This window comes from Ranitomeya imitator, chromosome 3 (genome assembly GCF_032444005.1).
Source record: "Ranitomeya imitator isolate aRanImi1 chromosome 3, aRanImi1.pri, whole genome shotgun sequence".
Classification (NCBI taxonomy): domain Eukaryota; kingdom Metazoa; phylum Chordata; class Amphibia; order Anura; family Dendrobatidae; genus Ranitomeya; species Ranitomeya imitator.
This window is the reverse complement of record NC_091284.1, coordinates 112198540-112213868: the sequence shown is the minus strand read 5'-3', so window position 1 is coordinate 112213868 and position 15329 is coordinate 112198540. Positions and strand designations below refer to the sequence as shown.

Sequence of the window (15329 nt, the reverse complement as noted above, 5' to 3'; positions counted from 1 at the left end):
CTCACCTGGGAAAGTACAGCTCCGATACCAGTATCAGAGGCATCAGTTTGTACCACAAACTCGCTGCTGAAATCAGGAGTCACTAGTACGGGCTGAGAGTACAAAGCCCGTTTCAGGCTGTGGAAGGCCTCCTCAGCAGCTGAGGTCCATTTTACCATGATGGAACCCTTCCCCTTGGTAAGATCCGTCAAGGGAGTAGCCATGGCTGCAAAATTGGGTATGAACCGGTGATAATAGCCGGCAATCCCCAGGAAAGCCTGTACTTGTTTTTTGTTCACTGGTTGTGGCCAGCCCTGAATTGCCTGTATTTTGTCGATCTGGGGTTTAACCACTCCTCGGCCAATCACGTAGCCCAAGTATCGGGCTTCTTCAAGCCCGATGTGGCATTTCTTGGGGTTTGCCGTTAAACCTGCATCTCGCAGGTCATCAATCACCGCTTGTACCTTCTGGAGATGAGTTTCCCAGTCCATGCTGTAAATTACGATGTCATCCAGGTAGGCAGAAGCGTACTGTCTGTGAGGCCTCAAGACTCGATCCATCAATCTCTGGAACGTTGCGGGAGCTCCGTGAAGTCCAAACGGCATATAGACATACTGGAACAGACCTTCCGGTGTAGCAAATGCCGTCTTCTCTCTGGCCGCCTCGGCCAGAGGAATCTGCCAGTACCCCTTTGTTAAATCCAGGGTCGTAATGTATCGGGCTTTACCAAGCCGGTCGATCAACTCATCGACCCGGGGCATAGGGTACGCATGAAATTTAGAAACTGCATTCAGTTTCCTAAAGTCATTGCAAAACCGGATGGAGCCATCCGGTTTAGGTATCAACACAATTGGACTGGACCAGGCGCTGTGCGACTCCTCAATGACTCCTAAGTCCAACATTGCCATCACTTCCCGGGAGACGGCTTCACGGCGGGCTTCCGGAATCCGGTAGGGCTTCACATGAACAGTGACGCCAGGCTCTGTGACAATCTCATGTTTCACCAACTTAGTCCGGCCAGGTTTTTCGGAGAAAAACTGTCGGTTCTGTAACAAAAATTGCTTAACCTCAGATTTTTGTCGTTCTGAGAGAGTCTCGGCAACCTGCACCTCCAGTACAGTAGGTGAACAAACCGGACGGGGCAGATCCGCCGTTAGGGCAGAGCGGTCTTTCCAGGATTTTATCAGATTCACATGATAAATCTGTTCCGGTTTTCTCTTACCCGGCTGGTACACTTTATAGTTCACTTCACCAACTCTTTCTCGGACCTCAAATGGGCCCTGCCATTTCGCCAGGAATTTACTATCCACCGTAGGGATTAGGACCAACACCCTATCGCCGGGTGCAAATGTACGGACCTTAACGCCTCTATCATAACTTTGCCTCTGGGCTCCCTGGGCCTGTAACATATGGTCCCTAACAATGGGCATGACAGCGGCAATACGATCCTGCATTTGTGTTACATGGTCGATCACCGTTTTAAAGGGAGTGACTTGACCTTCCCAGGTTTCTTTTGCGACGTCCAGCAGTCCCCGGGGACGACGGGCGTACAACAGTTCGAAAGGCGAAAACCCTGTGGAAGACTGGGGAACTTCCCTAATGGCAAACAGCAAATAGGGTAACAAGTAATCCCAGTTCTTCCCATCTTTGTCTATCGCCTTCCGGAGCATCTGTTTTAAGGTTTTGTTGAAGCGCTCAACCAGGCCATCTGTTTGAGGGTGATAGACAGACGTACGCAACGGGTCTATTTGTAAGAGCCTGCAGAGCTCCTTCATTACCCTCGACATAAAGGGAGTCCCCTGGTCGGTGAGTATCTGTTTTGGAATTCCCACCCGACTAAACACTTGTACCAATTCCTTGGCGATCGTCTTGGTAGCTGTGTTACGCAAAGGGACGGCTTCCGGGTAACGAGTGGCATAGTCCACAATGACGAGGATATGTTGGTGCCCACGTGCGGATCGGGGAAGGGGCCCAACCAAATCCATCCCAATTCTCTCAAAAGGGACCCCGATGATAGGAAGGGGTACCAAAGGGCTACGGAACTGAGATTTAGGGGCCGCGATTTGGCACTCTGGACAGGACTCACAATAGTTACGCACATCATAATGTATTCCAGGCCACACAAAACAATGCGATATCCTTTCTGTGGTTTTCTGTACCCCCAGATGTCCCCCCATTATATGTCCGTGGGCCAAATCCAGTACCTTCCGCCGATAAGGTTTGGGTACCACTAACCGTTGCACTGTGTCTTCCCCTTTTTTTTCTACCTGGTAGAGCAAATCATTTTCAAGAACCATATACGGGTACGCTAGCCTAGTGTCAGGTTCTACGGGTACCCCATCTATCATTTTTACATTTTTCCTAGCCGGAGTCAGGGTAGGATCTTTCATTTGCTCGCTGTGGAAGTCATCCACCTGGACTCCCAAATCTGGCAGGCAGGGTGCCGGATGGCTGTCTGCCTCCGCCTCTCGCTGAGGTTCCTCAGTTTCCTCCGTTTCCCCCGCCATGACGGAGAAGGGGTACTGAAGGTTAGATTCACTACCCTCCCCAGCAACATCTTCCTGTGGGGTCTCCTCTAGGGACTCGGGACCTCCAGATGGCATGGGAGAAGATTCACGGGTACAGCTACCGTGAAGGAGCAACTGATTCTCCTACAACTGCCAGAAATAGGGAAAATCCCTGCCCAGGATTACATCCTGTAACAATGCGGGAACGAGTCCCACTTTGTGCTGCACTGACCCATAGCGAGTGGAAATCCATACGACCGCTGTTAAGTACGAGCGGGTGTCACCATGCACACACGTCACAGAAAACTTGTCAGACGGACCAGACGGAAGTGCCACCAGACTAGCTTTCACCAGAGTCACCACACTTCCAGAGTCTAGTAATGCCACAAGATTTTTCCCATCAACAGATAATTCACACAGGTGTTTCACTGTATCATTTTGACCCACATTCACACTCACTAGCTATGTAACCTTCCTAGAGTCTATAACGTCGCACTGCATGGGTTCAGCGGTAACAGGACAGTTCGCAGAAACATGACCCTTCTCATGGCAGCGGAAACACCTAACAGGTCCCCTACTGAGACCACCGTCCAATACTCTTGGTCTTGGAGTGCGAGCAGTCCCGGACTCCTCCCCCACAGTTTTAAGCGATTATCCTTCACCCGTAGTCCCTGGAACAGTCTTACCGGTTCCACGAGGAGGAGGCACAGACCGGGGGTTGGCGGTGTCGTCGGGAAGTCCTTCTGCCACGGAATAACGCTCGACCAACTCCACAAGTTGATCCGCTGTCGTGGGATTTCCTTGGCTTACCCACCTTTTCAGCGCTGGGGGTAGTACTCTCAGGTACTTGTCCAGGACAACCCGCTGGATTATTTCGGGTATTGTCAGTACCTCGGGTTGCAGCCATTTCTTTGTCAAGTAGATCAGGTCGAACATCTGAGACCGCGCCGGTTTATCTTGCTGGTATGTCCACTGATGTACCCTCTGTGCCCGGACAGCCGTCGTCACACCCAGCCGGGCCAAGATCTCAGCTTTCAGTTTCTCAAAGTCCTGAGCGACCTCGGGGTCCAAATCATGGTAGGCTTTTTGGGCCTCGAGAGAAACGGGGCGATCAAATCGGCCCACCGTGCCTTCGGCCACTTCTCTCTCAATGCCGTCCGCTCAAACGTTGTCAGGTATGCCTCGACGTCATCTTCTGCAGTCAGCTTTTGCCAGTATCGACTCACATGGATCCTTCTGGACTCTGCTTCCGGGTCAGCGTCAGGCATGCTCACCAGGCGCTGCGCCACCTGTTGGAGAAGTTGGCGGTCTGCAACCGTCATGTCCACTAACTCCTTCAGCTGTGCGGCCATCAAGCGATTAGCTTAGTGCTGTGCGGCAGTGGCCTGCTGCTGTACAGCAGTGGACTGTACTAAGGCTTTCACCACGTCTTCCATGCTGTCGCCTGTGCCACGGTATGCCCGCGTTCTCCACCACAATGTGACAAAACACTCTGGGATCGCCTTTGCTGGGGTCAAAGGTCACGTGGTTTGTGCATTGAATCTGAGGCGTACAGCAGATTTCTGAGCAGGCTGACCTCAGGTCAGATTTATTAACGTGAAAGCAACATGAACAAAACAAAACATAAAAATAAATCCTAGCCTGTCCGGCACTAACTAAACAAATACGTTGCTATCTCAACAACTGGGGGGGCTTCTCCCACCCAGCTAACATCACACAGATCTTGAGCAGAGCTCTTCACTCACGTTTGTCTCACACAGGCAGGCAATCTGTGTGCCCCAGGCAGACACTGGAAACTCCCAGCTGGTCATCTTTTATTCTTGCAATCATTAACCCATTAGCACCCTGAAGATACTGAGTGGCCTAATTCACATAGGACAAACACCTGGGCAAGATATACCTGCCTCCAACTACCACACCAGCATGAGTCTTACATACCCTAGACACTGGCATGAAAACATCAAAAGTCTCAACATTTTTGTGCAGCTCAGAGTTGCACCAAATTTTGTGACTTTTCAGAGCACTTTACACCAGAATTTTGGAAAAATTTAACTTTAATGAATCGGGGGGCCATAGTGTCAGATATCACTGATTACTGAATCAAATGTCTCCAAAGATTAGGATCCACAAGTGGCTTTGTAGGTACGACCAGAAGCGATCTGCAGATAGCTGCAATATAACCTTAGGAACATAGATTATCTTACCCTAATATGCCGTAGTAAGACCCTACAGTAGATAACATTATGCCTTTCTTGATGCATAATTAATAGTATACATAACTGAGAGTTTTATATAATGTTATATCATTTTCAAAGTATCAAGGAGCAAATGCTCCATTAAAAATAACCCAGTGGTATTACATCGGCTTTAACAAAAGTGGCACTGCTCTGTGTTCAATGTACCCGGTACCCGAGTCTACCCTTGACTTTACTTTCTACTGAATAGTCAAAGTTTCAGTTTAGCTATTAAAACTTAACTGGACACTCCAACATAATTGTTCTATTCCATTAGCCACTGGCATATGACATATCTATGCAAGAAATGTTGAACCCGGGGAATTTATTTTTAGATTAATGCTCACTTTCTAATTGTGGCTAGACACTGCTAATATACTTCCTGTCTGGTATGAGGAGAGATTGAAATAAATGAATGTGTAGTTTGGAAGAAATGCCTTATTAGTTTAGAAATCAATCTTCAAGAAAGTTGGGTATAGTGGTCACTCCGCAGCAACCATAAATGATTATCAATTCATATTTGCATTTCCTTTAAGACTTTATGATATTTCTTGAAATTTGGAATAACGTCCCCTAATTATACATTTAAATCATGAAAAGAGAAGGCTGCTCCTGTATTAAGAACTGTTGGGACTATCTAATTGGGGGATTTAGACAGATGTAAGAGAAAAACAAGTTTGTGTCTTAAATGGGTGAAAATCCAGTGGAATCCAAATCAGCGTTCCAAGTATATACTGTATGTATGTATTTTAGGAGAGACGGTGGTAAAGTCCTGAATGGGAGATAGTGTGTCACCGAAGTGGCTAGCCTCAGTTATGTAAGTCCCAGAGATGAAGGCTCCAGCAACAACAGGTTGCTGAGACTGGATTTTGGGTCCGAGTTTTAGGAGTGACCAGAAGAGCTTGGTTGGGAATGATTGCTCCCATATCTCCAGTTCAGACTTTCCGGGTCCTATTTAAGGCAGCTGATCTGTAATAGAGCTGTTTGTGTGTGGGAGGAAAAAAGACCTCTAGGCTGCCAGAACCTAAGAGGGAGAGGACTATAATCTGAATGGGTGGTATGAGTGGTATTTGTTGCCTCCTGGAGCATGAACTGTCTACTTTTTACGTTATACCTTTGTGCCCAGAAGAGACTATTGTGTTTTGTAACCACTGGAGTTTTATGAAAGCAGTAAAACTTTACATGTTTGGACTATCCCGCATTGCCGGTGTGACCACTATCGGTTACAAAAGAGGGTGAAATCCCTACAGTTTGTATACTGTATGTATGTGATTTGGATTCTAGACATGACTGTGAAATGGATAGTCACCCATTTAAAATAAGTTGTTCTTCCCTATACCTAGATATCTATATGCTAACCTTAGGGCCTGTCATGGGTGGATATTTGCTACTCTGCACTAGTTAGCTGCTTTGCTCTGTTTATGGATCCGGTCTGCTGTATTCTGACTCTGTGTCTGTACCCAGAACTGACCTACACCCTTTGATTTTGAAACAGGAGCTGAGCCTTAGCCTGATTATATCAAACTTTAAGGATGTGTTCACACTGTCATTTTTCGGTAGTCAAATATTTCTATTTTTCAAGCAGAACAGGCCTTGGGAATCACACTTTTTTCCTTAAGATTTTTTTCACACTGTGTCTTTCTCCACTGTTTTTTTTCTCTTGAAATTCCTGAAAAAAAAAAGAAACACTAAAAAATATGCTTAAAACAATTAACATATTCATTTCCATGTAAAAAGGACTTGTTCATATGTTCAAGCTGTTGAGCTTCTTCGGGCTTTCAAAAGACACCAAGCATTTAATAGAAGTACGGTAATTTGTACAGTACGAGTTGGCTCATGCAAAATTTTCGCACATTGGTCGTCGGGAGGCAGGCAGTTTCCGAAAAAGCAAGCTGGTCAAATGTAAATGTATTTAATGACATGATGAACACAGACAGGTATTTATATATGCAGATTGTTAATACAAAAAATTGGTTTGATAAGTAGAGGCCAAAAAATGTCATAGCAAAATAAAATATCGCTGTTATAAAACCTCAACATTGGGGGTGATAATGTCAGTCTGATTAATTTTTTTATTGTAAGTATCGCTTACGTACAACTGGCCGTGTGAGAATACTGGTTTTAGTATGAGAAGCATCGTGTGAGACATCTTTGATAAACTTGAACATCTGTAAATAAGGGTTATGGTTTGTTAGCATTGTTTGCAATTTATCCATTAAATCTTGTCGACATTTTCTATTGGCTGGATTGTCAATACGATGCTGCAGTGCAGCGTCAAAATCAAGAATGGAAAGGCCTACGTAAGTTGGGTTAACCCGTTCAGGTGGTTGTAAACTTCCCACCATGTGATAAACCTGGCCCCCTGCCAGGAATATTGACAGAGTTCACTTGAACTGAAGCAAAAGCCAAAACATTATTAAATTGCCGTATATTTTGCAAATAGTTTTGAGCTACGTGATCATTCTTTTCAATAAGTGTCTGAAGTTCATTACAAACAGTAATGGCAAGTAATTGAACCTTTCCCTTGTGGCAACAGATGGAAGCAGATTGGTCACGCACACGACCGACTTCACCTAAATAGAGCTTTTCTGAACAATGTGGACATACTTTATCCATACTCCCAACACTCTGGGATTTAACTTCATTGGAAGTAATAAGCGAGCACAACAGTATGTCTTTGGAAGTGAATGTTGGCACCTCCTTGCACAGATGTCTTGTTGTAGACGCAGGAAGTAATCAGGTGGAACTAAATCAATTCAGTGCTCTTGCAGTAGTGTTCGACGCTGATTCACTATCTGTTGTCTGTGCTTCTGTTGAGCCTGTCTATGGTTTTCAAGTCTTTGTTGCCTATGTTCATGAGGTTGTAGCCTGTTTGATGTTCGCTGAGATGGTGTATGAAGATTTCTGGGACTTCTCGTTTGTGTTGACCTGCCTCGAAGCCTGCTTTTTATACGCCTCTTCCTAGTCATTCCGCAAAGTAATTCCAACCCCAACCAATGTCAGGTCTGCGCTCCAAATGCAGCTTGAAATGTACAATAGGCAATGCATGTTTTGAAATGTGGTTGCATATGTGACTCACCTTTCCATGAAGTGTGCAATCTGTTTGAATTTGTTTGTTATGTCTGTAAACAACTTTGTGGTAGTGTGCTTTGGGGTAGTGTGATGCCACCTGCAGGTCATTTTTCCTTACTGCAGGTTTATGAAAATTAATGTTTAAACTGTATTTTGTGATCACATCGTAGATGTGTGGTTTGTTTGGCTATTTTCTTGCTGAAGGGGGCAAGTTTACCTTTCAAGTGGTGTATCATTTGGGTGTGTAGGTGCAGTATGAACGAAGATACAAAGTAATCACCGAAACCTCACACTACTGTATAGTATCTGATGATTCTGTAATGCGAGACAGTCAGATGCAATCTTCAAGTGACCCTTGGCTCTCAGCTCAAACTGCTGCAAGTGTGATCCGCATGTCATTTTACTGTGATCAGATTCTCTGAATTCGAGAATCGGATCACAGGTGCGGAGAAAATGGAAAACGTAATTTCTACATCTTCTCCATTGTGTAAGTCGGCGTATATTGGACAGTCCAATGTTTTGCACGCACCCATAGACTTGTATGGCTGCGCGTAGTCCGATTCACGCTGCCAATCGCAGCATGCAGCATACTATGGAGCAGTCAGCACGGCTCCATAGTATGACATTGGAGCGAATGCTGTCCAAGTTACACACTGGCTACTCACCAGTGTGAGCGAGCCCTCATCTGTCTGCTAGTCAGTGTCATACTGAGGCGCCAAGGGCCCACCAGTAACACTGAATCTGAGGCCCACTGACCAGCTACATGCAAATATTACATACAATGAATGATGAGGTACTGCCATTGTTTTCACATAGTGAATCAAGTGTATTTTACCAACTGCTGTTCAGGTACAGTGGGGAAAATAAGTATTTGGTACACTGACAATTTTGTACATTTCACCAACTACAAAGAATCGAGAGGTCTGTAATTTTTATCACAGGTAAAAATCCACAAAATCACATTGTATGATTTTTACCTTACTAATTTGCATATTATTGTGTGAAATAAGTATTTGATACAATAGAAAAAACAGAACTTAATATTTAGCGAAGAAACCTTTGTTTGCAATTACAGAGGTCAGACATTTCCTGTAGTTCATTACCAAGTTTACAAACAGTGCAGCAGGGATTTTGGCCCACTCCTCCATACAGATCTTCTCCAGATCTTTCAGGTTTTGGGGCTGTTGCTGGACAACATTGAGTTTGAGCTCCCTCCAAAGATTTTCTATTGGGTTCAGGAGTGGAGACTGGCTAGGCCACTACAGGATCCTGAAATACTTCTTAAGAAGCCACTTTTTAGTTGTCCTGGCTGTGTGTTTCAGGTCATTGTCATGCTGGAAGACCCAGCGACAACCCATCTTCAATGCTCTTAAGGTACCGTTACACTAAACGACTTACCAATGATCATGACCAGCGATACGACCTGTCTGTGATCGTTGGTAAGTCGTTGTGTGGTCGCTGGGGAGCTGTCACACAGACAGCTCTCTCCAGCGACCAACGATCAGGGGAACGACTTCGGCATCGTTGAAACTGTCTTCAACGATGCCGAAGTCCCTGGGTAACCAGGGTAAACATCGGGTTACTAAGTGCAGGGCCGCGCTTAGTAACCCGATATTTACCCTGGTTACCATTGTAAAAGTAAAAAAAAAAAAAAAACACTACATACTCACATACCGATGTCTGTCACGTCCCCCGCCGTCAGCTTCCCGCACTGACTGTCAGCGCCGGCCATAAAGCAGAGCACAGCGGTGACAGATCGCAGCATGTCCGTATACCTTGAGGCGACACTGCGTTGCCACAAGGTATAACACAGGGCCCTATGCATGGGGTGCGATGATCCCGAATGTGTGCTATGAACACATCCGGCATCATCGTGCCCCAGGAAGGGGGCGGAGCTTAGCACAGAGCCGGTTTGCCGCTCCGACTAAACCGCCGGCCATCCTGAAGGTGGACACATACCCTAACAGGTCTGTGAGAGCCAGAATTCTTGCTAGTTGGTAGGTGATCAAATACTTATTTCATGCAATAAGCTGCAAATTAATTATGTAAAAATCCTACAATGTGATTTTCTGGATTTTTTAAAGATTCTGTCACAATTGAAGTGTACCTATGATAAAAATTACAGATCTCTCCATTCTTTGTAAGTTGAAAAACTTGCCGAATCGGCAGTGTATCAAATACTTATTTTGCTCACTGTAGATGAGTATGGGGCCCACTCTTGTACAGGGGCCCATTGGGGAATACACCTATTCACCTGCGGGCCAGTTTGAGCCTGGTGCTACACATACAATTTATATGTACCAGCACTTATTATTTGATATCTGAACATGCACCAACCTTTGGAAAGGTGTCGTATGGGTACAGACCTTTGTACCTGCACCCTGATTCTATATGGTGAACCAATATGTGTCTATGGGTTCGCTGTTTTTTTTTTTTTTTTTTTTTAAATGATCAGGTAGAAACCTGATCCTAACATTCTGTCGTAGGTGTTAACTTTCTGATTGCTAGGAGGCCCCCATTGATCTCAATAACCGGTTTCTGGAGTGCTGCTTTTGAATAGAGTGATGGTCCTACATTCGCACCACTGAATTGTCTACAGGACAAGGCTATAATGTCAGTCTCATACAGAGTGAATGAAGCGGTGGTGCTCATAAGGGTTCATCGCTTAATTTAGATGGGATACTCCCAGGCCCTGTTCTTGGGAGCAATGAGTGTCATTTCGGTAGTAGATGATAACATGCATTTACGGTACAACCCCTTTAAAAGCAAAGTACCCAATTTTTTTATTTTATCCTAAATGATGAGTGAAGCAGTTTAGAAAATGTCATCATTAAAATTTAGTTATTGGTTTGTGACTCCATTTCCTGTACAGACTTATGCATCTCCATGGTTACAGACTGCAAACAAACCCTGTGTAGTCTGACCCTGCAATTATACTCTCATTGTATACGTTTTGCAATTGAGTGTTTAATTGAAAAAGTAATATAGATGCAGGGAAATATTACTACTGAATGATATTGTGCAGGGTTTGTATATCTTTTCTTTACCATGGAAATGCGTAGAAGCTGTAGACACAAAATGGTGTGTAATTTCCATGATAAAGTTGAGCGGTCATTTGTGGTTTATATTGGTAATAGATTAGTTGGACATAACTTGCATTAGCTTAGAACAAATATTATGATCACATGGGAGTCGTCATGCAGTATTAGAGGCTCTGAAATACAGGTGGGAAAGATGAAAACCAGACTCTAAAAAGTCTAATGAAAAATATTTTTCTTTCCTTAATGGAATCTTATGTTAAGTTATGACAATTGTTCTATTATATCAATAAAACAGTACTATAGAAAGCACATACTCTCATTAAACTGTGGCTGTAGCTCTGTAATACAGCCTGCCATTAGTGGAAGTGCCGTAATAGCGTGGTGTTAGATAATAATGGAAGATATCAGATGTCACAGTCAGAACTCCTGGAATTTAATCACAATATAATGATAATAGATTTCGCTTAAGTCGTAAATAGGATGGATCTCCAGTTCTTGGATTTCCTCATTAAAGCCACGTTACAGGATGACAAATGTGAGATCCAGGCGTTGTAACCAGTAATATACTGTAAGTTGGGTCCTAATTTGCTTTGGTTAAAAAACTGCAAAGACGTTTACGTTGTTAGGTAGTTATTGGCTCAGGAGAGGATCGGGAGATCTCAGCCTGACTGTGGGCCATGGTTCTGCCATGGTAATGGGACCTAGGCACAAATAACTAGTCCTTGTACAATACCATATGACAGCAGAGGATGCTAAAAAAAGAATGAGCCCATTCATGGTTCCAAGATGCCTCAGTAATAAACCAGAGGGAAGAAGAAGATCCGATGCAGAAAGGGAATGTAACGCTGGCCATACACATTGGGTGGCTGTTGGCCGAACCATGCCATCATAGCCGATTCTCCCATACACTTGTTCACTGTTCTTGTGTTCTTAATTATGACCAGAGACCCCATACAAATAAGACTGTCAGCCTAATCCATCGATATCGGGGGGTTCGGCTGACATTAGTGTAATGGGTATGGGGGCCATTATGTGCCATTCTGTTGGTGGCTCAGTCCAGAAATTTAAAATTTGCAGAGAATGTTATGATTTTTTTCCCTTGTTGGCATGGATTTTCTCTAAGTGCTTTGCTTTCCTCCCACACTCCAAAAACATTCTGATAGGCAACTGACTTCTTAAAAAAATAGCTTTAGTCAATGTGTGTCTTTGATAGGGAAATTTGCTGCTTGTCAGCCTTATTAAGGGCATTGACTAATAAGCAAATTTTGTACATCAGCGTGAAAAATTTTGTTGTGCATAGTGGACTGCATTGCTTTTGTTCACTCTGGAATGAAGGAGCTGCGTTCTCAGCAATGACCACTGCTCAGTGCATAAAGCTGCTCGGTTTCGGCTCCATTTAGGCTGCTTTCACACATCAGGTTTTTGCTGTCCGACGCAATCCGGCGAATTTTGTAAAAAACGGATCCGGCGAATGATGCCGCCTGATCCTTTTTTCCCATAGACTTGTATTAGCGCCGGATTGCCTTACGTTTCGTCCGTTTTTTGCCAGATCCGGCAAAAATTGCCGGTTTGGCGGCCGGACAAAATGGACAGATTAACGTTTTTTGTGTCCGGCAAAAAACCGGACAGCGCATGATCCGGCGCCATCCGGCTTTTCCTATAATGGAAGCCTGTGGCGCCGGATCCTTCAAATGCAGGAATCAGCCTACGGATTCCGGTTTTGAAACTGAGCATGCACGATTTTTAGAATTTTGCATTCTGGTCTCTCTCATCCAATTGGTCAGAACAGCAACTCAGATCCGGCAGAAAACCGGATCCGTGGCATCAGGTTTTTCACTATTTTTGACGGATCCGGCTATCCGTCACACCGCCGGATTAAGCCTGACGGTGAAAACCGGATGTGTGAAAGTAGCCTTACTGCTTACATCCGTCCACTGACAGAGCTGAAAGCAGCGGTTTGGTTGGGGTGCAGGGTCTTGGGTCTACAGGTCATCAATAACCAAGGAGCGGGCAACACTTTTTATAACAAAAAATAAAAATTGAGTTTTAATGTATAGTAAATTTGATGTGAACCATAAAGATATCCACAATGTGAGACATTGACATGTCACTTCTGCACTTCTTCTTTCTAGGAAGAATTTCTCCAATGGCCAGGATTCCTTAAAAAGGCAAAGCTCAACCGCGAGCAGGACGGTCACCCTCACCCCACAGGCCCTTAAGCACATATGGGTCCGCACTGCACTGATCGAAAAAGTGCTGGATAAAATTGTACAGTACATTGTAGATAACAGCAGGTAAGGATTAAGTGACTTACATTTGTTTTCTCAGTAGTGTTAAAGTAACATACAAATAAATAAAAAAAATGTCAAATACTTAATACAGGTTACAAAATATTGGAATATCAAAAGGAAATTGCACATCTGTAAGCAGGTTTTTGCTTCCTAATCTGAGAACAGTATAATGTAGAGACAGAGACCCTGATTCTAGTGATGTATCACTTACTGAGCTGCTTAGTGTAGTTTTTATAAATTCACTGTTTTATCAGCAGGAGATTATCACTGCCGGGTAGTCCTGCATGAGCTTTATATACCCCTGCCCACACCTCTGATTATCTGCTTTCTGTTTATGCACAGTGTACACATAAAGCTGCCAATCAGAGGTGTTTCAGAGCTCAGGTTTCAGAGAACTGGTAGATCTGCTGCAGATAAAACAGTTGTTAAGCAAAACTGCAGTACCCAGTAAAGTAAATGAAACATCACTGGAATCAGAGTCTCTGCCCCTACATCATGCTGCTTTCAGATGGGGTAGCAAAAAACTGTCACAGATTCCCTTTAAATACATGAGTATGTATGACAATTGCTGGAATACTGTATATCATCCAGATGATAAAATACATTAGGAGTGCCTATCTTGCACATGGAAACCCTGTAGGAGAATAACCAATTACATCGTCCAGTGCTTTCCACCATGAAATTTGAATGGCATACCTTTATTGTGGTCCTATTTAGGTATCCAGCCTAAAGATATCCAACGTCTCCTCCTAAGGGCTCATTCCCACTTGCGTTGAAATCGGACTAATGCAATCCGATTAAAAATCGGATTGCATTCAGACCAATGTTATTATATCGTTGTGTGTCCTTCTGTGATTTTTTTTCCAGCTCAGATCAGATCACGATCGGACTGGAAAAAAATCACAGCATGCTGCGAATGTAATCGGAAATTGGATCGCATCCCGCAATAGAAGTCAATGGGTGCGAGAAAAAAATCGCACAGCACTCGGAACATTTGAAAAACATATCAGAATGTTATAAAATAACAGTCGGAGTCTTCTCCATTGTAAATCACTTGTTCCACTGCATAGGAATATGGCTTTATAGTGAAGCTGCTTCTTTCTGCACAGTAAAAAAATACTCCTTTTGCATTTTGGTATACACTGTATTCATTTATTTAACATACGAAGTTACTTTTGTAATTAAATATTGATTCCGATGAAAAGAAACAGGCGCCAAAACCGTTTTTCATTTTCAGCTCCTTCTCCTCTAATACCAGTTCAGTCAGATCCACGTAAGTAGCTTAGCAGGAATTATTCACAATTATTCACTTCTGGATTTATATGTTAATCCTCTTTTGAAAAGAGAATGTTTTTCAGTAAATTATTTATTTTTTAACAGATTTGGTTGTAATAGAAGATAATATACTTTAACTGGGTTTAAAACCATAAAATCAGGTTGGAATGCCAAAAATAGTCTGTGTGTCTATAGCAACAGATGAACTGAATAGTAGAGACAGTAATATTGCAGTCAACATTGTCTGTGGGTAAGAATAAACATGGGTGAGAAGCCCTAAGAAAATAGCCTACCCGTTAGGATGCAAGGTCCGTGCCACACCCTCAACCCCGACGCGCGTTTCGTCCACACTTCTTCAGGGGGCTCCGGCTGGATCGGTGATATGTCCGCCCCTGATTCATATATGAGTATTTAAATAGAATTTTTATATATGTATATATAATGTATTTTTTTATTTAATTTTAGTCAGTTTTAGAAAATTATGGAATTACTATAGCTTTTATTTAAAGGGGAATCTGTTCTCATGTGTACCTTTCCATCTGCAAAATCATGGTATTACAGTATATAGGATCGCAATAGGTTTCTAAAGAAATATCCCTTCAGCATAGGGGGAAATAAAAGGAAAACGTAGCATATGTTACCTATGAAGAGTCCTTTAGGTGATCATGGTCGTCGAGGAGTTATGTGGTCCCACTGCTTTTTCAGTTTTATTGATGCTCTACAGTAATTGCAAGGCAGTTCCTGCATAATCTGAAGCATGCACAGCTTATTTCATGTGCTGCGGATGTGTTGGATACTGCTGGAGCTGGCTTGTAATGACTAATGACGTATGCTGGCTTGTGAGCCATTAATCAATCTTGCAATGCATGTTTCCTGATGAGACTATGAACATCCTTCTGACTTCTCAGGTAGGGCACACTACTTTCAGAC

The 15329-nt window shown here is 43.6% G+C and overlaps 1 protein-coding gene across 2 annotated transcripts in view; it reads left to right on the top strand.

Moving 5' to 3' along the window:
- The window catches only part of SGSM2 (small G protein signaling modulator 2), a 464929-nt gene that overhangs the window by 361334 nt on the left and 88266 nt on the right, over positions 1–15329 (top strand). For both annotated transcript variants that reach the window (XM_069761288.1, XM_069761289.1), the window contains exon 4: positions 12966–13127. In XM_069761288.1, coding sequence (XP_069617389.1) covers positions 12966–13127 — 162 coding nt within the window. The remainder of the gene's footprint in view (positions 1–12965; positions 13128–15329) is intronic.